Genomic DNA, 24,835 nt, shown 5'->3' on the forward strand with positions numbered 1-24,835 from the left:
GGGGGCGTGGCCAACCGAGGTCGCGAGGGCGAGTATGTGCGCGCGAAGTGGGGCGGGGCGACCGTTGGAGGGGCGTGGCCCGGCCGCGGGAGGAGGCGCTTGGCCGCGGCGGAGGGGGCGTGGCCCATGGCGAGAGCGGCGCCGGGCAAGGGGCGTGTGCCGCCTCCGCCTCCGGCGCCGCGGCGGGCGCGTGAGCGACACGGGGCGGGGCGAGCGGGCAGCGAGGGCGTGGCCGTGGGCGTGTCCTTCCCCCGAGGGGGCGTGTTCATGGCCCGCCTGGGTCGGATCGGGCCGCTCTTCGCCTTTTGTTCCGTGGGAGGCGAGCGAGTGAGGCGCGGCGCCCGAGGCGGGAAGGCCGAGGCCAGGCCAGCGGGGGCCATGGCCTACATCCCCGGTCAGCCGGTCACGGCCGTGGTGGTGAGTGGAGGAGACGCCCTGCCCCCCCCCCGGTGTGGGACCCCCCAAAACCCAGCCCTTCCCCCCAGTTTCATTCTCCTCTATGGGGCTGGGGGGGGGAGTGGGGAAGCCAAGGATTTGCAATAGTGATTAACGTTGCTCTTAATCGTTTTGTAAACCGCTTTGAGGGGAAAAACAGCCACAAGCGGCATGCAATTCTAATGGAAGAAATGTTGGGTTTAAATCCGGATTTAAAATAAAACCCGTCTGCTCTGGATGGGAATAATGCGTTAATGCAGTAATAACAAACGTCACGCTCGTTGGTGGCGATTTGTTGCCCGCCCTTCACCCTGTGGGCCCAGGGCGGGTTGCAACAATTAAAACAGCGCTAAAAAGAGTTTAAAACAGCTGACAGTCAGTGCTTTTCTTCTAGGAAAAAAGGTTCCAGTACTGCGTGCCCCCGAGTACCTCCAGGAAAAAAGCACTGCTCACATTCACAGAAGTAGAGTGGGTTCTCAAAGCAGGCACGTCGAATGTCAAAAGCTAAGGAAAATAGGTTTTGATGTATTAAAAGAAAAATGTAATAACGGTGGTGATAATTTATTAAATTGCTGATATATTAAAAACATACTATAATCTCCCTGAAATGTATAGTGGAAGACCTGTCTTTTTCATTCAGGAAAAAGAGGGTGAGGGGGGCATTTTAGCCCATCCTACCTCTTTTCTTCACCTGCTTAAAAAAAAAATGCTGGGGATGGAAAATGGGCCTGAATGTGTGTGTAGAAAAATCAGCTATTTTTTTGCTCCTTTCCAACCCTAACTCTTTCTTGCCTCCTTTAATTTGAATGGATGCATAGAATTGAATTGGAAGGGACCCCGAGGGTCATCTAGTCCAACCCCCTGCAGTGCTGGAATCTCCGCTAAATGCATCCATGGCAGATTGCCATTCAACCTCTGTTTAAAAACCTCCAAGGAAGGAGAGTTTGCCACCTCTCATGGGAGTTTTTCCCCACTGTTATTCTACTCTTTGGCTGCTCTCTTGGAAATGCTGCCAGAACATCTTAAAATATTGCTTAATTTCAATGGGCTTGCTGATTACTGTTGGATATAACCCACTGTGCAAATATGTGTGTGAACTTCACATATAATTTATATGTATTCATAAAAATAGTGAAGATTGTTTTTATTCCTAAAGCACTTTGACCTTTCCTATAATTGAATCTCAGATAGACATTTACAAGGCACTGCACTTGAGAGTTTCCAAGACACCCTCCCTGCTTACAGTTTTATCTATGTGTGACAAAAAGGGACCATAGAAAGGGCTGTGGAAAGGCAAGCAAATTGAGGCACTGATTCTGGCCTAATAGGAATCCTTGCAATGACCTGGTGGGACGGTCACTGTGGGCGACATTTCTGGGCAAGGAAGAGGTGCCAAACGGCGGCATTTGTTCTCTGCTTCTGCTTTATTAGGAGGCTGCCCACAATTTTGTAGTCTCTTGAGGGATGTTTCCCTCTCTTGCGCTCTCCCCTTACTCCATTACCTCACTTACTTCATTTGTTCTTATCTCCCCTCCTTTCCCCTTCCAGATGCTGCTGAACTGCCACCTCCCATCATCCCTGACCGTTGGCCATGCTGGCCATTGGGAACTGCAGTTCTGCAACATCTGGCTGGCCCCAAAAGCCTGTTAATTCTCCTGCATCCAGGGGTCTTCCTCCAGCTGCTGAGCAGGGGTCTGGACTCAAACCCTGCCGCATTCTTCCCACCCTACCAGTTGATCAGACCCCCACAATCTCAGAAGTGTTCCGGCTAAAAGTTCCAGAAGCAGTGCGTGTGTGGCTCTTGCATTCCATGGATTTACTCCTTCCGGGAAAATTCCTCTCTTGCCCTGCCTGATCAGGGTCTTAAATCTCTCCCCCTTGTTTTGTGCCTGTCTTCTACTTCCAACCTTCCCCCACAATTGCAAATTTTTATGCTTTATTCTTACCTGGTTCCGCCTGCCCCACCCTCCAAACCTTGCCCTCCCTCTGGCCGCCAGTCTCCCCTAGATGAGATCTGTTCGATTCCATCTGATCGGTTCAGTCTCCTTTGGGAGTGGTTGGTGATTCATGGCTGGTTGAGCAAATAGCTGGGAGGAGTGAAAAATGCTCTTTTTGTCGTCAAGGCACTGAATAAGCATAACGTGTATGTGTATGTTTTGTTGCCATCTGGTACAGGCAGGGAGAGTACCCTCAGGGCAGCCTGGCCCATAACCTGCTCCCTCCACCATACGGAGCAAACCGTAGTCTGTCTGATCACAAGAGTAACACCCTCTCCTTAGCCTAAGGTCTGGGGTGTTTGATGAGTACACCTTGACAGGAATCCTGGGAAAAGACATGGATGAGTCAATAATGGCTTGTCTAGCCTGAGTGCTTACAAGTCCAGTGGTGATTTTTTAAAAAAACAAAACGGTGAATGGCACAGACTGGTAGAGTATGGGTGTGGTGGGGAGAGTTTGGTCCTGGAAATCCCATTTTCCAAAGAATGGGGCAGCTGTGAAGTTCAGGGAGCGCTTTTTAAATGCGAACAAAGCAGAAAACTTTGTAGACCCTTCTTCCCCAACCTGGTGCCCTCTGGACATTTTGGAGTATAACTCCCAACAGCCCCTAGTCCAGAACATCTGGAGAGAAACAGCGTGGAGAAGTCCGTAGTAGGCATGTGGTGTATCTCCTGATCACGTGGAACACAACAGTGGAAGGAAGGGTTGATGAGATGAGATTTGCTGAAAACTGGCACTTGTTCATTGCATTTATGTCCCCGCTTTCCTCAGGGCAGTGTAGGTGAAATGGGGTGCACAATGGCCCCGTGAGGTTGATTAAGATGAGAACGCAAGAGGAGCTCGCCCAAGGTCACCCAGTGAATGGAGATTGCAACCCAAGCCTTGTTGGTCCGCACTGCTACACCCCGCTGAGCTCACAGAGAGCGAGCGCATTAGTCATGCATCATAAGAATTTGGGGTGTGGAAGGGATACCAGTGGCGAAAGCACTGGAAAGAGCCTTTCTAATTGCTTTTCAAACAGGCCGTGAATGCTGTCTGAAAGTGCTAAAGATGGAGAGAGCATTATCTTATCTCATGGTATGAAGCAATCCAGAAATAACAGTCATAAGAGGCGGGGTGAGGCTTGTTCCCAGAAGTCAAGTGCAGTTCTACCCAGATTTACTTGGAAGTCTGTGTCATTTGGTTTAGTGAGGCTTCACCCCTCCAAGTAAGGATGCAAGGATGCATAGTAAGCATTGCAGCCTAAAGCGCAGCATTGGCCCGGGTCTGTGTGTTTTTGCACCCCCTTCCCCTAAACATCTGGGTTCCTCTGTCCCCTACAAGGTAGTCCTCCAGATGTTATTGGGCTCCAGGCATGCCTGACCATTGGCTGAAGGGTTTTGGAGCCCGACAACGCTGCTCTTTTCTACAATTCCCCTCTCTACTCCAGGAATCAACTCTTTATTGTCAGGGGCAGGGAACGCGCGGCCCTCCAGATGTTGCTAGATCAGAGCTTCCATCATTCCTCTCCCTTGGTGTTTATGGGCGCCACAGTTAGCCACTCCTGCCATAACGGATCTGGGATTCCTCCGCTCCGAGGGTAGCAAAGCTGTGACCCTTAGGGAGTGTGGGATCGACTTCTCTCAGCCCCAGCCAGCATGACCAGGGGGTCAGGAATGACAGGCTGGGCAGCCCGATGCCATCAGGAGCGGCTCAAGTTCAGCCACCCCTGCTCAGCTCTGTGATCGTGAGAGAGAAATGCTGACAGTTTTCATTTTAAAACTGAAACTGACTGTTCCCTGAAGGCAGGAGAGTGAGCCCACTTGGCTTTAGACCTGTCCAATAAAAATGCCAAGTGATGGTGCCGTTTCATCCCCTCTAACCTTTTGTCCATCTCACAAGGCAGCGAGCCACTTAACGCTATCTCTGGAGTCACTGCTGCCATTCTGCCTTGTTTGGCTGTCTTCCCTTTGGTCTCCCTCGCCTTTTATCTCTCTCTTTCTGAAAGTGCTTTTCTCTTTCCCCCCTCAATGAGCTCATAACCCCCGTCTCCAATAAAAGGGTGCTTGTTTACACGGGTGAAATCCGATGCTTCCCCTCATTTCAGAACTGGCCGTTCTTGACCCCCGAGGAAATGATCTTGGATAGAAAGAATGGGAGCAAGGCACGCTCTGGGAAGATGGGGGCTTTTTGTTTCCAAAAATCCCTGCGGCCCAAGCCTTGGTAGATTACCCTAATCTTTACCCTAAGCTACTGCCCTTCCCTAAAAGTATTTCCCTTTTCCCGTGGTCTGTTCTTCCTTCCTTCCAACCCTCCTTTCCCAAATTGCTCCCCTGCCATCCCCTGTGTTAGAGCATTTGGTCCAATCCAGCAGGGCTCTTCTGAGCTGTCTGTCTCTCCTTTCTGCTCCCTCTGTGACACAAGGGCAGGTCAACCAATCACTGCTGAGGGCTCCTCTGCCCCCACCAAATCCCACGCTGGGCTCAGATGAAGCTGCTTTGGTTTAGAAAAACGCATAGCTGGCTCAGTTGCTCTTTGTAGTTAAGGATGGGATAGAGAGAAAAATTCTTCTGCTTTTTTGGGGGGGGGCAGATGGGAAGCAGGGCTTGTGAAGAGCAGATGGTGGTTTTGTGCAAGATGTTGTGTCTGGCAGTGCAACAGCAAAGGCCTTTATGCTGTGACACACAACCTCCTATTGAGACACTCACCCACCCCTTTTACAGTTTCAGAACCCTTTCCCCTTTCTGAACCAAGCAGGATGTGACCCATGGTGTCATCGCATGCTTGCCATATGTCTCTTTTTAAAATAAAGGCCTTGTTGGCTCCAGATTCCTGAACAAGAGCACCTCTTTGTCCTGTTATCAAGCGTCTCACAAGAGCCAGAATGGATGAATCCCAAGCTGCAGGGGTGTACGAGGGCCTGCAAAGAGTCCTCACGTTTCACACGACTCACCTCTCCCTTCCCTTTCAGCAAAGGGTCGAAATCCACAAGCTCCGCCAGGGGGAAAACCTGATCCTGGGCTTCAGCATTGGAGGCGGCATTGACCAGGACCCCACGCAGAATCCCTTCTCGGAGGACAAGACTGACAAGGTCAGTATCTCGAAGGCCTTAAAAGGCGGCTGGGCTGGGCTGGTTTCGTGTAGGTCTGGCCTTGGCGTGATTTGAGCAGCAGAGTTTGGCTGGATCCTGATTGCGTCCAAAAATGCCTCTGTTGCTGTTGCTCAAATCCACCCTGAAAAGATCACTCTTGGTCCGGAGCCAGGCTGATCATGCAGGGAGCCTTTTTGAGGGGGTGGCAATTTCTACAGGCTGTAGAGAAGACTCTGGCAGTGTAACAGGAGACTTCCGGGCATGCCAACTCTTATCTGTTTGATTGGCTTTTTTTGGAGCAGACTGGTCAAGATCCACTCACCTGGCCTGTTCTTGAGAAAGAAGACATCTCCCCAGGCAACCAGATAGGAAAGGCCTGGGGGAACCTTCGTCTTCCCCACTGTGGAAGAGGAAAATGGCAATTACTCCTTTTTCTTTTATGCCACAAGTGTAACTGGGTATGTGTAGACAACAGATGGACATTTCAATGTGGACTAGCAACTTGCAGGGCTGTTTGGGCTTTTGCGATCAAAAGAATCAGTTGATGGAGCTTACAAAAGCCCTGGTACAGGGATGGCCAGGTGGCTCTGAGGATGAACGAGCAGGGAGGACAGAGGATTTGGCCCTGGCTTTTATAAACTAGATCTCTCTGTAGTGTTTGCTTACTCTTGTGCAAGTCCGTCTGGAGGGTGGCTGTCTGGAGTTGCTTAGCAGAGATTCCACTGGCTGAAGCCTTCCTCTCTCCACCTCACTTCTTGTCATTGAGCAGAGAAGCAGAAAGCTCTTCACAGAGCTGCCTCCAGTAAGCCAAAGGGATCTTTCTCAGACACCCTCACTTCTGGGCAACCTTCTGAGAGCCACATGGGCAAGGGTGCAATTTTTACTTTTTGTATGGCAGGCTTATTTCTGCATTCAGTCACGCATCCCTCTCTACCCTCGGTCCAGACAGTCGAGAGGCATGATCAGAGTTCAAGGACACATTTTTACCCAGGCAAAAGCCCGCAAAGAGGGTATGAAGTAGGTCTGGTGAGGGTTGTGGCCTGGGGAAGAGTCCTGAGTGCCTGATCGAGAAGTATGGAGGGCTGCATCTGGCTCCTGAAGGTTTTCCACCGGTGAACGAAGTCATCTAGAGCCGATCATGCAAGTGGATCAGGGCCTTATCACAAAATGAGCCTGGAACTACCTCCCCACCTCCAGTTCTCATTTCATGTGCATGTCCAGTGAGGGACCCGGCCAACTCCTGAGACCTCCGTGGTGGTATCTTTATGCAGTCCGTCTTTTTCTCCTCTCAGGGCATTTATGTGACCAGAGTGACGGAAGGTGGCCCCGCCGAAGTGGCCGGCCTCCAGGTCGGAGACAAGATCATGCAGGTAAATCCCAGAATGGTTTAAGAAGCAGCAGGGGGGCGTCCCATTATTTCTTCCACTGCCAGGCTTTCCAGGTACTAGTTTTCCCATTTAAAGTGTGAGAGGATAGGCTGAGAGGTCGTGACTGGCACAGGGTGCTTCATGGATGAGTGGGGATTTGAACTCCAGTCCTCATGATTCTTAATTAAGGGGTGATTTAAATAAGAAGCTGTCATCTACTGATCATTTCCCCATCTACTGGCTCTCCAGAGTTTCAGACATTTCCTCGCTCTATACCTGGAGATGAGCGATTGGACCTGTGACCTTCTAGATGCAAAGCAGATGCTTTACCACTCAGCTACAACTCTTCCCCTGAATTTAGGGCTGCACGGGTTAGAAAAAAGTTGGAGGAGACATGTTAAAGGAGTCATGTTTAAAACTAGAACCCGTGAGATTATTGGACCAGGATCCAGAAAGCTCATTGCTGGACCTTGGGCCAGTCACTCACAGCCTTACGTGCCCTGCTGGGCTGTTGCAATGATAAATGGCAGCGCAAGAATCTTGTACACTACTTTGAGCTCCTCAGAGGAGAGATGGGATGCCAATGTAATAAAGAGCGGCATGGAGAATTCTAGCCTGATACTAACATCCACATTCACACCATGAAGCTTACTAGAAATCAGGCTGAGGGAAGCCGCAAAGTAAGATTAAAGCATTCTGTTCACTTCCACAAAGAATGTGGTGCTGGCCTTTTGTTTGGTTTTAGAAGTGTTTTCACCCAGATTTGTTGAGGTCTGTGGGTGGTGGTTGTGGTGGTGGAACAGAACTTGCATGTGCAGGCAGAGACCACCCCTGGATGTGGGGCGTTAGGAACTGGCTCCCAGCTTCTGACTGCCAACACCCCTTGGTTGGCTGTCCTGGTGCTCCTGGTATGCTTTGAATTGGTGTTGGGCCTCTCCTCAAGCAACGCTGCAAATGTATTGCAGGTGAACGGCTGGGATATGACGATGGTGACCCATGACCAAGCCCGGAAGAGGCTGACCAAGAGGAACGAGGAAGTGGTCCGCCTCCTGGTGACCAGGCACTCCCTACAGAAAGCTGTGCGGGAGTCCATGATGTCCTAACTGTGCCATTGAGTTGGGGGGGGGGAATGGATAATCTCAAACAGGGTGGGCAGGATGCTGATCAGGGACCACAGCCAGCTGGGCTTGGAAGACTGCTGCACCCCCCCCCCACTGCAGAAAATCCCTTCCACAAAGGAGGTGCCATCAGAGACTCGCCCCTCTTTCGGTTGTACTAAAATGGCACCAGTGCAGTAGCAGTTTGACCTGGCAGGATCAGCAGCTATGGATGGGCGTGGGGATCCTGTATTCCTTGCTTCCCCAGGTGTTGTTGGACTGATCCTTCAGCTGAGGCTGCTGGGAGTTGGAGTCTAGCAACATTTGGAGGGCCCCCGGTTCCCCACTCCAGTCCAGCAGGGGTCAAAGTGAGGTGCTCCCTTGGGTGGCGACACTGATACCAGCTGTGCAGGGAAATGTTTTGGCTTAAGGACCGACCCTTGTATGTAACCTGCCCTGACCTTCTCTTGCACAAATGGACGGCATCCAGCTTCTCCTGATCTTCTCCTGATTTCTCTTCCTAATGCTGGCTGAGTTCCAAGCCTAGAGAGCCTTCGCCATACAGCCAGGGGGAAGGAGTGGGGAGGGATATGGGGGTTGGGCGGGACAGTTTTACAAGCTCCAATACCTTAGCTCCTTTAGAGTGTCCTCTAACATAAAATGCGTCCTGGGAAGCTCTTTGTGGCTTAAACACCAAAGGCTCTTAAGACTTGTCATTTTGCAGAAAGCCCACATTTCAATTTTTATAGCAAATTGTAAATAACCTTGTTCCCTCCGTGTGTGTCCTCATTCTAGTTCTAAAGCTTAGGTTTAAGATAGCAAAAACAGCCCACAGGAGAGAGTGTCCAAGCCTACTCTTGAAACTTGGGATGCACGGATTAAGCTGAAACCTTCTGTTGTGCCAAAGCGCCGTGTGCGAGTCCCCTTTCAACCTGTACGTGGCAAATTAGTGGCACCCTGGACTGGAAGTGCTGAACTGTAAAATGATGATAAATAACAATATAGGCCTTTTACGCTAGAGTTATTTTAATCAGGGGTGGCTCACCTGTGGCCCCCTGGATTTCACTGGACTCCAGCTCCCATCATCCCTGACTCTTGGCTATACTGGCTGAAGGCAGCTGGGAGTTCAACCCCTCTGGGTGCCCGTGGGGGGGCACCAGTCTTGTAACTGGAAACCTCTCCGATTCTCTTCCGTGTTTATCTCCGTTGAGATCAGGGAGCCTGTTGCATTCCAACGCCCATCAGCCCTGCTCCAAGGGACGGGTCATAAGAGCTGGGGGTCCCCCAAAAGGCCTGGAAGGTCACAGATACCCCACTGTCACGCTAGGTCTTTTTCTGGGGCAGAAGCCTTAAATCATGCTTTGGGAGGGCTATCGCTCCCCCAGAATTGTCTTCCCATACCTGCTTGAGGGAACAGCTGCATTTGTGAAGTTTGTCCAAAGGGCAAGCGGTCTGGATCTTTTAGAGGGCTGAAGGCATCTCCCTGCCACACTCTTCCAGCGGTTTATCCTAGTACACCCATTTTGATTGATCTTGTATACGGCCTTTCTGGAATTTGCTTCCAATCACAGTTTTTGTATTAAATGTAACAGTCCACAATACTTTTTCTTTTTTTAAATCCACTGTAAATAAGCCCTTCTCTCTCCCTCCCCCGCAAAGTTTGTACCTCTAACTTATTTCAGTATATTACTGCTATTCCACTTTTGTGCTGATTTTACTTCAGTGATGTTAACCTTCAAGCTGAAAAGAAGTTGCCAGTCTTGTCAAATACCACTAGATGCCTATTAAATCACTGCATTTTGTACTTTGATGATGCCAAGGTAGTTTAGGGACTTCCTCTCTTTTGGCAGGCTTCCGTGAGGAAGCCTTGGCAGGGCGGGGTGGGGAGGGGCTTGCATGTTCAACTGTTTCGTTTTTTTGTAAGGGAGGGGAGCAAGCAACTGTACAGCTCTGCTGCGTCTCATTTTACACAATAAAAGGAAGCTGGATTTTCTGTCTGGAATGTATTTCTGTCACTGCTTTCGTTGACGTGTTAAGCGTTGGAGGATAAGAGCCAACTTTGACGATGTGGTTCCACAAGCGTTGCTTTGTTCTCACTGCAGAAGAATGGGAAGGCATAGAAGTTGGGTGCCCTCCAGCTCTTAGCAACCACAGGCAGCATGGCCAATGATTTCCTTCCACCCCTAATTTAGGCAACCACAGTGAACACTGGAGGGGGCCAATGGCCCATCTATACCAGCATCGTGTTCTCACAAGAGCCAACCAGATGCCTCTTCTGGGAAACATGCAAGCAAGACCTGGGCACATGAGCTGCGTCTGACTGGAGGCAGAGCAGCGCCATCAATGGCCTTGGCTTCCATGAATACGTCTATTCCTCTTTTGAAGCAAAGCAAGTTGGTGGCCATCACTGTCTCCCGTGGGAGCGAGTTTGAGCACCCATCTCCAGTATGGGAACCTTCCTGACCTGGAGATGCAGGGAAGAGAATGCAGCACTTTGCGCTTCCCCAATATAAGCCACTCCGCCCCACGGCTGGAAACTAACAAAAGGCTGCTTTGATCAGTCACAACCACACCACTTCAGGTTTTGCTGGATGAGTTTTGAGTCAGACCGCCCTTGTACAAAGTTGTTTTTATTTTGTTTAAAAAAGGCCAGATTACCAGTTCTTCATCTCAACAGCAAAGCTAACAAGGGAAGGAAGAGGTTGACTCAAAACAACCTCCATGAACCCCTTTTCCTTCCTCTTCCCCCAGCCCAAAGGAAGACTTGCATCTGTGGCACAAATAACCTTCAAGTATATAAGTAGTTTGTGTTGTTGGCATGGATTCCTTCAGCGGAGCGACCCTTTTCTCCTTCCTTGCAGGCAGCTGCAAACTTTTAGATGGCAAGATAATGGCCCATACTCATAGCCGTAAACAGCTGGAGAGGAAGAAGTAACCCCCATCTTCCTTCTGAAGCAGCTGTGAGCACCACTTGCCTGAAAAGCCCCCAAGAGATTTCCCTCTGCAGGAGTTGTGCTGCAGTCTCAGAAGGCATTAAGGCACCGGAAGGCGATTTGGAGCAGCAAAATGAGGTTTGTAGTAACCAAGTCCACGTGAGGAATAGGCAGAGTCGCTGTGCTTTTCAGACAACCCAGTCTGATTCCTGTAGCGTTATCCACCTCAAGGAAGCTCAGCTAGTGAAGGCAAGCACAGAGGGGGCGTCCCACCAGGGCAGACGGTTACTCAAAAGTCTCGTATTCTTGGCGGCGGTACAAGCAGTAATGCTGGACGATGAACACAATGTCAAAGATGATGGAGAAGAGGCCCAGCCCAAACTTGGTGGGGTCCCCAAAAAGCAGCCGCCATTCATCTGAAAAGCAAAGCAGGGAAGGAATGCAATACAGATTGTGTATCGGCAACAGAATAAGTTGAGAAAAGATTAAAGGCTAGAAGGGGAAGGGACATGATGAAAGCTTATCCAAACTTGTACCCCTCCTGTCCACCTGAAGCCGAAACTTGGGGGTCATATAATGAAAAGCTGATAAACCAAAATGTATACTTAATAATAATAATGTATTTATACCCCGCCCATCAGCTCCCAACAGAATATTAATAATAAAAAGCTATAAAACATCTAACATTAAAAACTTCCCTAAACAGGGCTGCCTTCAGATGTCTTCTAAAAGTCAGATAGTTGTTTATTTCCTTGACGTCTGATGGGAGGGCGATTTATAATAATTGGGAGGGCAAAGAATAAAAATAGCCAAGGCATCCCAAGAGAGATTCACACACACCTCCCCCCAAACCCAATCATTTTATGGTTTCTAAAAGCAGAGTAGGGGAAACTCCAGGCCAATGCAGTCCTCTAGGGCTCTGTCTAGCTGCCAGGGACTCTTCCCCAGGGCACTCCTCGAGCAGCCCTGCTCCACCCCTCTCCCAAAGCACTTTTGCCTAGGCAGAATGGGACAAAGGAGGAGGATGACTTGTTTGCTTGGATGGCAGGGCGCCTGTTTCTTGAAACTGCAGACTTGTGGAATGCAGCGTTCTGTGCAAAAGGCAACACACCTGGGACTGCCCACTTTTGTCCCTGTGCCCCCCACCATCGACGGCATGTGGCGCCTAGAATGTCCCATCCCTGTTATAAATGTCTTAAAAGGAGTGCAACAGAAAGAAAAAGGATTTCTGCCCCAAGCTGCTTAAGCAGATAATTGGGTTTTTATTAAAAAAAGGGGGGGGTGGACATCACAGTATGAATTCACCCTGACAAGATGGGGCAGTAGGCAGTAGATTAGGCCTAGTGTATACATGCAAGGGAATGAGAGGGTCAGAGGGGGCTCTGCCGCTTTAGAGGAAGACTAAACCCAGCGCAGAAGTTTCAAGAATGGAAAAGGATTACGGGGTTTTTAAGGGTTTGTTTATTCACTGCTTCTTGGCCCAAAGACAGCCCCCCAAAGTGAACAGCATATTAGTATAATAATAAATGCGACAATCATTCAAAAAAATAAAAGATGGCAAAAAGTAAATACCAATATTTCCATCAGCTTCACCTAACATGGGTAATGGGGGCCCAGCGATATCTGGAGGACCGCAGGTTGCTCCCCCACTCATGCTCTGTGTACAGCAGCATATGGGGAAGATCACCTCCCACCTCCCTGCCCATCTTTAGATTCTTACGAAAGGTCAGTATCAGAAAAACAGAACTGTGGCAGGACAAACCCTCTGGCTTGATCAAGCATGCTTAGCTCTAGGTTAGATTATTGCAACACATCATATGTGGAGCTGATGGTCCAGAAATTCAGCAGCCAGGTTGGTCACCCCACGGGGCAAGACAGTTTGAGAATATAATGCCATCCTGGCCCAACTACACTATCCGCTAATTAGTTTCCGGGCCCAATTCAAAGTGCTGGCTTTGACGTATAAAGCCTTAAATAGCTCAGGACAGCAATACCTCAAGGATCGCCTCCTTTCATATGAACCTGTGATCATCATTCTGAGGCCCTCCTTTGTGTGCCTCCTCTGCAAGAGGTGCAGAGGGCGGCAACACGAGAACGGGGCCTTTTCAGTGATGGCTCCCTGTATGTGGAATGCTCTCCCCAGAAAGCTCACATGGTGCCCTCTTCAGGTATCAGGTGACAGGCATTCCTTTCTAACCAGCCCCTTTCCTTTGAACTGTCCATGGCTTTTTCGATGGGGTGGTATGTTTTATTGTATTCCCCCACTGGTTTTAACATACGTATGTACAGTTGTTGTTTTTTGTAAGTCTCTGAGTTGCTGCATTGAAAAGTAAGCAGCTGATATATTTAACAATAAAAATAATAATTACCATTGTTGTAAGACTGCAAGAACATCTGAAGGAGGCTGAAGGTGCCTCCCGTGAAGTCCAGCAAAACATTCCCGATGCTCCAGCCCTCGGTGCTCTTGCGGCGGAAATTCAGGTAAGCCTAAAAAAGGAGGGAGAAGGCATCTGGGCAAAGGGGCTCCCACTAGGAAGGAAGATGGTCTCCCAAGCTTCCAAAGACGAGTTTTTGGTAGGCTGGCACTGGTTTTCTGATAGATCAGGCCCAACTACATACAAAATGGTGTGGGAAAATGGGACCGACTGAAGGAGGGTTAGGTGAGCTAAGGAAAATGACACGTTAAATGGCGTTATTTGTTTTGATGTCAGGCTATAGAAAACCACGAAAGCTGTAAAGGAAAAATTAGTAATTTATATCATTGTATATCAGATGATTATGTTAAATATTAATAATAATAAAAATTATTTATACCCCGCCCTCCCCAAATTTTTTTTTATACCCCTGCCCAGAGCCAGGCTCAGGGCAGCTAACACCAATAAAATCACAGTAAAAACATAATGGGCGGGGGGAGAACCAATTTAAAATACAGGTTAAAATATAGGATTCTTAATCCTATATTGTGTCATCTGAATTCTGCTCATGGGGAGGGGATAGTCATGTTTATATTTATACCCTAATCAGCATTACAGTGGTACCTCGGGTTAAGAACTTAATTCATTCCGGAGGTCCTTTCTTAACCTGAGATACCACTTTAGCTAATCGGACCTCCTGCTGCTGTGCAATTTCTGTTCTCATCCTGAAGCAAAGTTCTTAACCCGAGGTACTATTTTTGGGTTAGCAGAGTCTGTAAACTGAAGCGTCTGTAACCCGAGGTACCACTGTACAGGCAACTCCTCATTTGCGCAGGGGCTGCGTTCTGGGTTGCTGTGTGCTTGTGTGAAATTGTATATTATTAGGACACCCATTGAAAAAGCCTGCAAACACCCTCTCTGCCCCTTTTTGTGGTGTTTTGGGGTCACTTCGGGGTTCGGCGTGTACGCACGGTCACACGCATATGGGACACGCATAAAGCGGTCGCTGCCGGCACCGTACTTTCATAATATTGTTTGGTATGGAAATTAAGAAAGGAGACAGAAGCTTGATGACAGACAGAGGTGAAGCCCAGCCATGAAACTCAGAATGGGTCCATCCGTCCCCACTTACCTGTGGGAAGTATTTGACAAGGGTGACGCCCAGCTTGATGTAGGAGAAGTAGAAGAGGAAGGCGAGCCATGTGATCTTCCCGGCAGCGGCCACGGACAAGGTGGCGAAGACGAAGAGCCAGGCAAAGACAAGCAAGCCAACGGCCACCCAGGAGACCTTCTGGGTCCCTCTCTGAAAGGCCAGATCATCAGCATAAACAACTTGCAAATGAGACATGCAGAACCAGGAGTTGGCACGTTGGGTGGAGGGTTTCTTTCGGCCTGGCTCAGTGGTTAGAGCATCTGCTGGGCAGGCAGGAGGTCCTAGGTTCAATGCCCCCGTATGAAACCCTGGAGAGCTGCTGCCAGTCAGTGTAGACACTGAGCTAGATGGACTCACTCAGCCCTAAGTCACTTTCTTGCATTCCTCTTTAAATCTGCTCTTAATTCGGAACCATGAGAACTAGCATCCTGCTTTATTTTGGGCGGGAGGAAGGGAGCTGTGGCTCAGTGGTAGAGCCCACAGAAGGTCCAGGTTCAATCCGAGGCAGGGAGGGCCAGAAGAGACCCCTGCCTGAAACCCCAGAAGAGCTGCTGCCAGCCAGTGCAGGCAATGTGCTAGATGGGCCAATGATCCAACTCTATAAGGCTACCTTATGTTTCTAAAGGGAATTCAGGGGTGAGACTTGCTGGAGTGAAAAAGCTTCTTTTCCTTTGAGTTAAACCAATATAGATGGCATGCCGGCAGTCGGAAAAGGTGCAGGCATACTATCTTAACACTTAAAAGAGCTTCCGAGAGAGCGATCTGAAGGGTCCAAGCTCACCTCGTAGATCAGGCACTGGAAGATGATGAGGAGAGTCACAGCGACAGCGTGGAGGCTGAAGAAGACGTCGTTGCTGTCCACCGGGTTCACGCCATTGGGATAGGAGCGCAGGAACTGCTCCTAAGGAGGCAGGAGGCTGCTGGTCAGAACTGGGAATATGAGGCAATGGCCAAGCCCCAGTGGAAGGAAGGAGAGGGGTTCCCACCTACCTTCACAGATTTGACCCAGAAGAGGCCAACGTTGAAGACCGAGTAGGCAATGAAGCCGGTAAGGTTCAGGGCGATGAAGTCAAAACTGAGTCCCACCACGCTGGAAGGAGGCAGGGGATAAAAACCCAGAAAATTATTACGACTTGATTTCTTGAATAAGAAATCAAGATAAACATTTTTATAAAAGAATCGAAATGGTTTATTGAATAAATTGTAACAGATAAAAACATTGGCAGTTTCATAAGAGTATATATTTAAAGAAGATGAGTAAATGAATAAATTCAGTTAATTTGAATATGCCGAAGGTATTAAAAGTAAATTTAAAGAACCGCAGAAAGTGGGGGAAGAAAGTCAAGTTTTGAAATGTCAGAATGATTGTAAAATCAGTGAAATGCCTAAATCTAAAAAGTATAAATTAAAAATTAAAAAGAAAGAAAATTATTGCAACTTAGTACCGTATTTTTTGCCCCATAGGATGCACTTTTTCCCCTCCAAAAATGAAGGGGAAATGTGTGTGCGTCCTATGGGGCGAATGCAGGCTTCGCGCAGATCTCCGTAAGCCATGGGAGCCCGCGCCGGGCTCCTGCGGCTTGCTGAGAGTTGCCTGCATGCCGAAGGCTGGGCGCGCTGAGCTCAGTGCGCCCAGACTTTGTGCACCTCTCCGCAAGGCGCGGGAGCCCTGCGCCGGGCTCCCACAGCTTGCGGAGAGTTGCCTGTTCTGGGGGCTGGGGTCGGGGGAAGCTCGGGCTTCCCCTGCCCCAGCCCCGCGCCTGGGGGGGAAATGAAATTTTTTTCCTTTATTTCCCCCCCAAAAAACTAGGTGCGCCTTATGGGACGGAGCGTCCTATAGGGCGAAAAATACGGTATTTTAAATTTGTTACCTACCCTTCACTCTAAGGACCCAGAACAGGTAAAAACAATTTAAAATACAGGATCAAGGGACTGTTTTGAACAACTTACAATCCTAGCAGTATGATGGGCACTAAAACCATATGCATGTCAGGTGACAACGGCCAGAGTAAAGAGGAGCCTTCTGCATTGGCCAGAAACTATCTTGAAGGTGTCAAGCCACCTCAATAGGGAGGGAGAGAGGATGTTCTGTACTGCTGCAGCTCCTTCCCGAGCTTCTGAGGGTGGTAGAAAAAGCAAGAGGGACCCCCCCCCAATTTCAACACCTGAGAGGGTCTGTAGGGAAGGAGGTGGCCTTTCAGATCAATCAAAAGGTTATTAAAATGTACACATTGGTAGGCAGGCTTTTGGTCCAACAGGGAAAATGCCATCGGCTAGCTTCCAGAAGCTGTGCATCGTCAATGTCTCACAGTGACAGCCAACTCTGAACTTGCCCGTCTGCTCAACCAAAGCTAGAATGTCAAGTTCCTAGACCTTAAGACTGCAGAGATTTTAAGACTGAATGAAGCCTGGAGGAGGGGTCCGCTGTAAAGTCAGAGGCCAGAGGGGAAGCTGAGAGTGGGACACAGTGGCCGTGGGACTGATCCTTCAAGGGAGGCAAAAGTTACTGTGTCCAGGAGAAAATGGGACAAAGGAGGAACAAGCAAGTCTGTACAGCAAAAAATAAAAGTTGTTTTTCTATATGCAATCTCCCCCTAGTGGTAGCTAGAAGGGAGCGGGAATTGTATTTGAGCTTATGTACAGGGTCCCCAGCCTTTTGGAAATCTGAGAACTGTATCATGGGCACCCCAAAAGCAAGACCCCTCTGCTTCCTTTTTACCTTTTCCGTCTCCAGTTCTCAAACACCTGAGGGTAAAAGGAGACTGACCAAGCCAGAAAGTAGATCCAGCCAATCACCTGGTCCACGATCCTCACTGCATTGCTGTGGATCACGAGGAAGCGGATTCTGGGCCTGCAGGAGAGGGAGGGGCAGCAGGTCACCAAAGGGAAGCTCACAGCACAATCCATTATACGGATCAACTCTGGCATTTAAAAGCCATCTGGCTCAAGGAGGCTCACCCTGGAGCCAGTGGGATGGAAGCCTTCAGAGTCCATTTCAAAGACAGGGAAGAGGAGGCCCCTATAGGTTTCTCTTGGGAGGGGCCTGCCAAATTTAGGGCAGAGGGGGCGGCCTCAAATGGAGCACTGTCTGGGATAAACATCTGTTTGGGGTTTTTTTTAAAGCAGATTTCCATACTAGCAAGCATCTCCCAATTTACTCTGCCTCCTAAAAATAATTCTGTTCAGGCAGACAAAAAAAAAGTGTTCTTAATTTGGCCTTTAGGTTACCATCGATTTTAATTTTGAATTTTTGCTCTTAACGTTTTTACTTATGACTTCATGGTTTTAGTCTTTTCGCGAACTGTTCTGAGGTTTGTTTTTTGTCAGCCAAGCAGTATATAAATGTTATGATACAATATTATATCAACTGCATTCTGGCATTTCGTATATCCCACCTTTCCCCCAAAGAGCTCAAATTGTCATGCATGCTTCACCCTCTCTACATTTTTTCTTCACAACAACCCTGCGAGGCAGGCACAAAGTCAGCTGTAGGGCAGGTGGGTATGGTTTGGCCAGAATTGCCTCACAAGCCATAACATAAAACAATTAGGTAGGAACAGAAAATTTCTGGTCCTCAGTGGGAAGGGAGGCCGAGTTTAAGAAATTTTTTAAAATCCTGAAATTGTTCCAAGGAGCATTATGGCTGTGGTAACAAGGATAGAAAAACACTAAAGGCTGACTCAACTGCTTACCCTGTTTGGTTGGACAAGTTGGACTGAAGATACACAGTCAGCTGCCCGACTTCTTTTGCTCTCACTAGGAAGCTCACCTTCTTTACGCCTGCCGTTACGATTACCTGGTAAAGCACGGAGACAACAGAAGTTGCTTTCTTCCCCAAGGACCACCTCTCCCCATATGAACCGACCCGGACCCTGCGATCATCCTTTGAGGCCCTTCTTCCTGACAGGTCTGGAGGACGGCAATGTGAGAACAGGGCCTTTTCTGTGGTGGCTCCCAGTTTGTGGGCTGCTCTCCCCGGGGAGGTCTGCCTGGTGCCTTTGTTATATATCTTTAGTGCCAGGCAAAAACATTCCTCTTTCTCCTAGGCCTTTGGCTAATTAATATTCTATATCCTTTTAAATGTGTTTGTGGGAGGGGGTTCTGGTCTGTTTTTGTTATTATTATTGAATTTTGTGTTCTCATTTTGTATTTTTATGTTGCAAACTGCCCTGTGGTCTTCAAATTTAACAAACAAATAACTAACTATTCCAGGGCACTGTGCCTGGCCCTTGGGACTCCCCTGGGCCACACACCACTCTCCTAAGGCCACACCCCTCAATGGACATGCTCTATGTCTTCCTCAAGTGCTTTTGCCTTGAACTATTGATAACGCCTGAACAGAGAGGGCTGTGCACATAGAAACACATGACACATGTGGGACTCTAATGCTACACTGCCCTGCTCAACTGAATTGCATGGATGCCTCTTGCTTGCCTATACAGGGATATGGGCTGGTGTGCATAAAGACATATTAGACTTTGGCTTGGTTGGAATGCAGCCAGCAGTACACAGTTGGGTCCACTTATTTTTCCCTGCTGGTCCCACCCACCACAGCCATGTGGCCCCCGGAAGCTCACCCACAAGGGAAAGCGGCCCCCAGGCCTCATCACCAGATTCACGTGGGCTGGCAGTGGTTCTCCCGGACTTCAAACAGGAATCTTTCCCAGCCCTTATCTGGGGTTGAACCCGGGACCTTTCCCAAAAGGCAGGTGTTCGTTCCAGTACTTACTTGATCAGGCAGCTCGACGATGGTGCCATTTTCCCTGGATGAATATGTAACATTAAACGTGATTACCAGCGTCTGATTGAGCGGATTGCTGGAAAAGATGGGGGGGGGGGAGGGAATAGGAGAGACATTAGCAGAACCGCAGAGCATTTCTAAGACCCCATCTGCATTACCAACTTTATACTATCATAAAGGTAAAGGGACCCCTGACCATTAGGTCCAGTCGTGGACGACTCTGGGGCTGCGGTGCTCTTCTCGCTTTATTGGCCGAGGGAGCCGGCATACAGCTTCCGGGTCATGTGGCCAGCAGGACTAAGCCGCTTCTGGCGAACCAGAGCAGCGCATGGAAACGCTGTTTACCTTCCCGCCAGAGCGGTACCTATTTATCTACTTGAACTTTGACGTGCTTTTGAACTGCTAGGTTGGCAGGAGCAGGGACCAAGCAACGGGAGCTCACCCCGTTGCGGGGATTCGACCCGCCAACCTTCTGATCAGCAAGTCCTAGGCTCTGTGGTTTAACCCACAGCGCCACCCGCATCCCTATACTACCATAGCTTCCCCCAAAGAATCCTGGGACCTGTAGTTTGTTCAAGAAGCTGAGAGTTGTTAGGAGACCTCTATTCTCCTTGCAGAGCTACAGTTCGCAGAGTTCCCCCAGGAAGAGGGGCTGACTGTTAAATGTCTCTCAAGGGTAATTCTGGGAACTCTAGCTCTTTAAGAGGGCTCAGAATTTTATCTCTAGGGGGTAAACTACAGGGATTCCTTGGGAGAAGCTAAGTGTTTTAATGTAATGGTGTGGGTGTGACCTTTGTCCTGGAGGAAGAAAGAGGCGGCTATATTCTGGCTATTTTGCAAAGGGAGAAGTGATGTAACTAGGCAAATAAAAGGTAAAGGGACCCATGACCATTAGGTCCAGTCGTGACCAACTCTGGAGTTGCGGCGCTCATTTCGCTTTATCGGCTGAGGGAGCCCATGTACAGCTTCCGGGTCATGTGGCCAGCATGACTAAACCGCTTTTGGCGAACCAAAGCAGCGCACGGAAACACCGTTTACCTTCCCGCTGGAGCGGTACCTATTTATCTACTTGCACTTTGGCGTGCTTTCAAACTGCTAGGTTGGCAGGAGCAGGGACCGAGCAACGGGAGCTCACCCCGCCGTGGGGATTCGAACCGCCAACCTTCTGATCGGCAAGTCCTAGGCTCTGTGGTTTAACCCACAGCGCCATCTGCATCCCTTAACTAGGCAAATAGGGAGCTGAAAACCACAGTTATTTCTTACCACCACCACCCCTCCCTGTAACCTTCAAGGACAGAGATCAGAAACCCTGAGAGTTCACCTTAAAGTCACCGCAATGTCCATCACGCCACCATTCTCCAGTGAAACCTCCTCAGGAACAGAAAGCGCCGGGGGTCCATCTTAAATAGAAAAGGACAGGGGGAAGAGAGCTAGAAGGCATTTTCCAGCTTGAGACAAGCTACTTCTGGCTTGGGGGAGAGAAAGGAGGCATGCTAAATCCCAACTGCTACATGAATCATGCATTTTATGGCAACCCCAAAAGAGCGGGGGGCGAGGGGGGGGATCGTATGAACATAGGTTCCCGCACCCTCCTTTGATGCTGTGTAGAATATTTAGAGGAGAGATTTGCTGGACTAACCTGTGCCCTAACCTGAAACTGTGTGTTCAGCAAGTGGTGTCAAGATTGAGGGGGAAAGCTCAGAGCCAGTAGATTCTGAGCTGCATCACTCTGGTTATTGGAAGTTTGCTGTATATTTCTTAATAGAGTAGACCAGATTAAGTTACTCTGTTAGAATCTTGAGTAAGGTTTGCAAGTACTTGTACTGTAGCTGCCTGGAGGGGGCTAATGGTCCAACTTGCCTGACTTGGGAGTCTGGAAGGCAGAGGGCCTTCTTGGTGGTGGCGCCTGCCCTGTGGAACGCCCTGCCACCAGATATCAAGGAAAGAAACAACTACCTGACTTTTAGAAGACATCTGAAGGCAGCCCTGTTTAGGGAAGTTTTTAATGCTAGATCTTTTGTTGTGTTCTTAATATCTTGTTGGAAGCTGCCCAGAGTGGCTGGGGAGGCCTAGCCAGATGGGCGGGGTATAATTAATAAATTTATTATCATCATCATCATCATCATCATCATCATCATAGTATGGTGTTTCAGTTTAGTAGTTCCTTGGTGTGGTAGAAGTCTAGGAAGCAAACACTGTTGCCGGTGTGTAACCAAATCTTAATTTTTCAGAGACATGCTCAACTGGTTTAAATGTTGGGGTTTGCAGTGCATGCTGTGTAAGCTCTCTGAACATGGTCATGGTTCCCACTGTTTCTGTAAAAATGAGAGGGGGTGTTAGATATTCTCTCTGTGTGTGTGAATCATTTGTTCCAGAAACAGAGAAGAACAGAGAATAAGTTTCAAGAAGCAGCAGAAGGCTGAGATTTTTTTTGTCTATGCAAGGACCTTTTCTGTGGGAACCGACATGTGCAGTGTGACAGGATGCACTGATAACAAAGGTTCTGTGTAACTTGTAGTATCTTGCTGCGAGTCTCTTGCTTGCGTCTTGCGGTGAGAGAAGCAGAGAGTGAGTCTTGGACTCTTGTTGGACTCTAGGCCTGCCTTGACCAGTGGTGAATGTCTGTATATATTTGCTACCAATATGCTTTTATACCTACCTAGTAAACTTCTACACTGGACTGAATCTTTATGGCGCCCATGAGTGTTTATCGGTGGTTAGGGATAAATATGCCACAAATTAGGTTTCTGTTTTTGCTCTAACAGATCAGACAAAACCATAATTACAGGAAAGAAGGATCCGATGCCCTTATTGACTAGTGCTGAACCCAGTTGCAGTTTTGCAATGACCAATCGCTTCTAACAAATAGATTTGACTGTCCAACCAATGTAAGGCATTGCCTGAATTTTACATTTCTTTGTGGATGGGGAACATCAAGGAGCAGGGGCTGAAAGTGGACACCAATCACCCCGCCCCCGATCTCTCTGTCAGGCCACCAACCCCTTTGGCCTTGTTTTGGATCCTCTTTGTGTGTTTTTGTCTGGCTAGAATGGGGCCTGGAACTCTTATAATACCAGCGATAGAGAGGGGTGCTAGAGAGAGAGAGAGAGAGAGAGTGAGAGAGTGAGAGAGAGAGTGTAGAAAGTAGAGCACAATACAAAACCACAATTTCCATTCTCACTTTTGGCCTGTACCAAGCAGCCCCCAGAAGACCACTCAGAAAGAAACGTGGCCCTCAGACTGAAAAAGACTCCCCGACCCCTGTTGAAAGGACATTGTTTAAACATTTACAGGGAGACCACTATTATACTATATTCCTGGCTCAAGGAAAGGTATGCCTGCCGCAGGGTCAAAGAATGAGCATCATCAGATTCTCACAGCAGGGTAAATGGGCTCTTTCCAACTCAGTGGAAGTACTTTTGATTTTTTCCCTATTTACAGCTACCACCCAAATTGGTGGAGTCTTGTAAGGAGCGGGGAGGAAAATGCGTTTTGAGAGAGGGCAGATCAGCACCCTGAACTGGGGGCTTCCCACCCCAGCCTTAAAGCCACTGAAAAGCCATTCCTACTTAGACCCAGGAAGTGGTGGTCTTTGGAGCAAGCACTGCTGGTTTGCGAGTCTCATGACAAGATCACACTCGCTTGAAACGGCAAGGAATCTATCCGGAGGCGAAACTCCGTCCTTTGATGGATGAGGGATGACTTACCACAGGCTCCCAAGGACGCGAGAGACAGGCCCAGCAGAAGGAAGAGGCCGATTCTGTGCACCATTTTTTCCCCAACAGCTGGCAGCTGCAAAACGGCAAGTTAAAAGAGGAAGTCCTGGTTAGAGAGGCAGGGAGCGAGGGCTGACGTCCCAAGACAAAACTATGCTTTTTTAAAAAATAGAAAAAAATATGCTAGTCAAGGGGCAGGCATCAGTCTTAAAAGTGGGTAGGCTTTGGTTCAAATCCCAGCTCAGGTGCGAAGCTTAATCAAGGAGCTAATCGCCGTCTTTCAGCAGTCTACCTCGCAGGGTTGTTGAGAAGGTAAAAGTGTACAGCGGCTTCCGATGACCTGCTTGTAGAGCATTAGTTACGATTTGTTTGTCCCGCGTCAAGCAATCATTACCCCATGCCTACACCAGCGCATTTCCCAATCCTTGTTGCAGGAAAGTCCTGATTTTGAAGTGAAATGGGTTTGTTGTGTAATACCTCCTAATCAACTATAATTTCTCAACCCTCCAGCATGTGACTGAATCTCGGGTTGGGAGATGATGATGATAACATTCCTGCCACCTTGAGCTCCTTGGAGAAAGAGCAGGATAAAAAATGAGGTAAAACTCTTTTTCTCCAGAGATATTTAAGTTTTACAACAACCCAAATTTAAGGACAATAAAATGGAGCAATACAGATACTTAATGCAGACTCTCGCATCATCAAACAGTCATGATTGTGCATTTGTACGAAATCATACACTCACATAAAATTGAGGCGGAAATCCTATGCCCACTTACCTGGGCATGTGCCCTTCTGAATTCAGTGGGGCTTACTTATATGAGGGGACATATTCCAATACGGACAGCCCAGCCGCCCAGAGTGGTTGGGGAAACCCAGCCAGATGGGTGGGATGGAAATGATAATGATAACAGGAATAATCATAATTATTATTTAACCTTTGCTTTAAAAACAACACCACCCTCATGGGCAAAGTTATATGGCAACCAGAAAGAAGAAAAAGCTCCAGCATAAAAAAAGATTGCTTGACCAAATTTTGAATCGCATCAAAAGCAGAACTCTTATTATCATCATCATTTTATCATTACCAAGACCATCAACTGCCAACCACCTCAGCGTCCAGCACTGCACTATTTCAATGCAGATTCCCCACTCCACCCACACCCCAAGCATTTTAAAAAATGCCAGTCTGGCTTAAAATCCAAGTAAGGAAGGGCAGGTTTAGAAGCCAGCCGTTGAAAACATGAGCTGGGTGTGGGCGTTTGGGCTGAACTCTGTATGTGCTCAGAGGGCTCTCGGACCCTTGCTTCACTGTCTCATAGCAAAGCATATGCACAGAGGCGCCTCGACTTCCCTGGTTCCCTGTTTTTTGGGGGAAGCAGGAACAAAGTTTTGAAGGGTCTCAATGGTGGGGCACCCTTGGGTGGGGATTGGGGTGTCATGCCCCCTGTGGCCATAGGGTGCTGCTGAGGGCTAAGAGGAGGAGGAGGGGAGGAATAGAAAGGAGACACTTCTTTCTCACACACGACCCCCTTCCCAGCGCAAAGCGCCCTAATTTTAAAAGTTAAAGGGCGCCTGAAGGGAAAGCACCGCTGTTATAGACTACAAGCCCCGTCATGCAACGCGGCACCCGAGGCTTCCCAATGCCGGCGGCAGCGCACCGCAGTGCATACTGGGAGTCGAAGTCCTCCGAGGTCTGATTCCCCCCTCCCCCCCTTGTCAGAAATAAACTTAAAAGGCCGCCTCGCAATCCTTACAACGGCCCCATAGCTCACCGCAGCGGGGCGGGGAGCGGCGTCTCCTCCTGCCGAGCGGTTCCCGCGACTGCCGTCTTTCCCCTCCCCGGCGTTGCTCCCACGGAAGCCTTTCACGTCGTCACCAAGGAGACGGGCCTTATATAATGGCCGGCCGC

General features: G+C 48.9%; 2 protein-coding genes across 2 annotated transcripts; one reads left to right on the top strand and one right to left on the bottom strand.

Moving 5' to 3' along the window:
* Nucleotides 1–254: 254 nt before the first annotated feature.
* On the top strand, nt 255–9,959 carry TAX1BP3 (Tax1 binding protein 3). Its single transcript, XM_080983291.1, has 4 exons — nt 255–417; nt 5,383–5,502; nt 6,795–6,872; nt 7,835–9,959. The coding sequence occupies exons 1-4, from the start codon at nt 268–270 to the stop codon at nt 7,970–7,972; spliced, it is 486 nt and encodes a 161-aa protein (XP_080839417.1). The 5' UTR covers nt 255–267; the 3' UTR covers nt 7,973–9,959.
* Nucleotides 9,960–10,580: 621 nt separating this feature from the next.
* CTNS (cystinosin, lysosomal cystine transporter) lies at nt 10,581–24,833 on the bottom strand. The gene is made up of 11 exons (XM_080983168.1): nt 24,699–24,833; nt 22,915–22,999; nt 20,529–20,607; nt 19,196–19,283; nt 18,159–18,262; nt 17,186–17,317; nt 15,457–15,556; nt 15,248–15,367; nt 14,446–14,616; nt 13,269–13,386; nt 10,581–11,315 (listed from the first exon to the last, which is right to left on the bottom strand). The coding sequence occupies exons 2-11, from the start codon at nt 22,976–22,978 to the stop codon at nt 11,185–11,187; spliced, it is 1,107 nt and encodes a 368-aa protein (XP_080839294.1). The 5' UTR covers nt 22,979–22,999; nt 24,699–24,833; the 3' UTR covers nt 10,581–11,184.
* Between the last annotated feature and the right edge of the window lie 2 nt (nt 24,834–24,835).

This window comes from Podarcis pityusensis, assembly GCF_964106645.2.
Source record: "Podarcis pityusensis genome assembly, chromosome: 15".
Taxonomy (NCBI): Eukaryota; Metazoa; Chordata; class Lepidosauria; order Squamata; family Lacertidae; genus Podarcis; species Podarcis pityusensis.

Excerpts from the sequence above, each read along its gene's own strand:
- TAX1BP3 (XM_080983291.1), top strand. The coding sequence starts at position 268 with ATGGCCCGCCTGGGTCGGATCGGGCCGCTCTTCGCCTTTTGTTCCGTG. Across the intron at positions 418-5,382 it reads AGCCGGTCACGGCCGTGGTG|CAAAGGGTCGAAATCCACAA; the intron begins GTGAGTGGAGGA and ends CTTCCCTTTCAG. Across the intron at positions 5,503-6,794 it reads CGGAGGACAAGACTGACAAG|GGCATTTATGTGACCAGAGT; the intron begins GTCAGTATCTCG and ends TTCTCCTCTCAG.
- CTNS (XM_080983168.1), bottom strand. The coding sequence starts at position 22,978 with ATGGTGCACAGAATCGGCCTCTTCCTTCTGCTGGGCCTGTCTCTCGCG. Across the intron at positions 18,263-19,195 it reads TCGTCGAGCTGCCTGATCAA|GTAATCGTAACGGCAGGCGT; the intron begins GTAAGTACTGGA and ends GTGCTTTACCAG. Across the intron at positions 13,387-14,445 it reads TTGTCAAATACTTCCCACAG|GCTTACCTGAATTTCCGCCG; the intron begins GTAAGTGGGGAC and ends CTCCTTTTTTAG.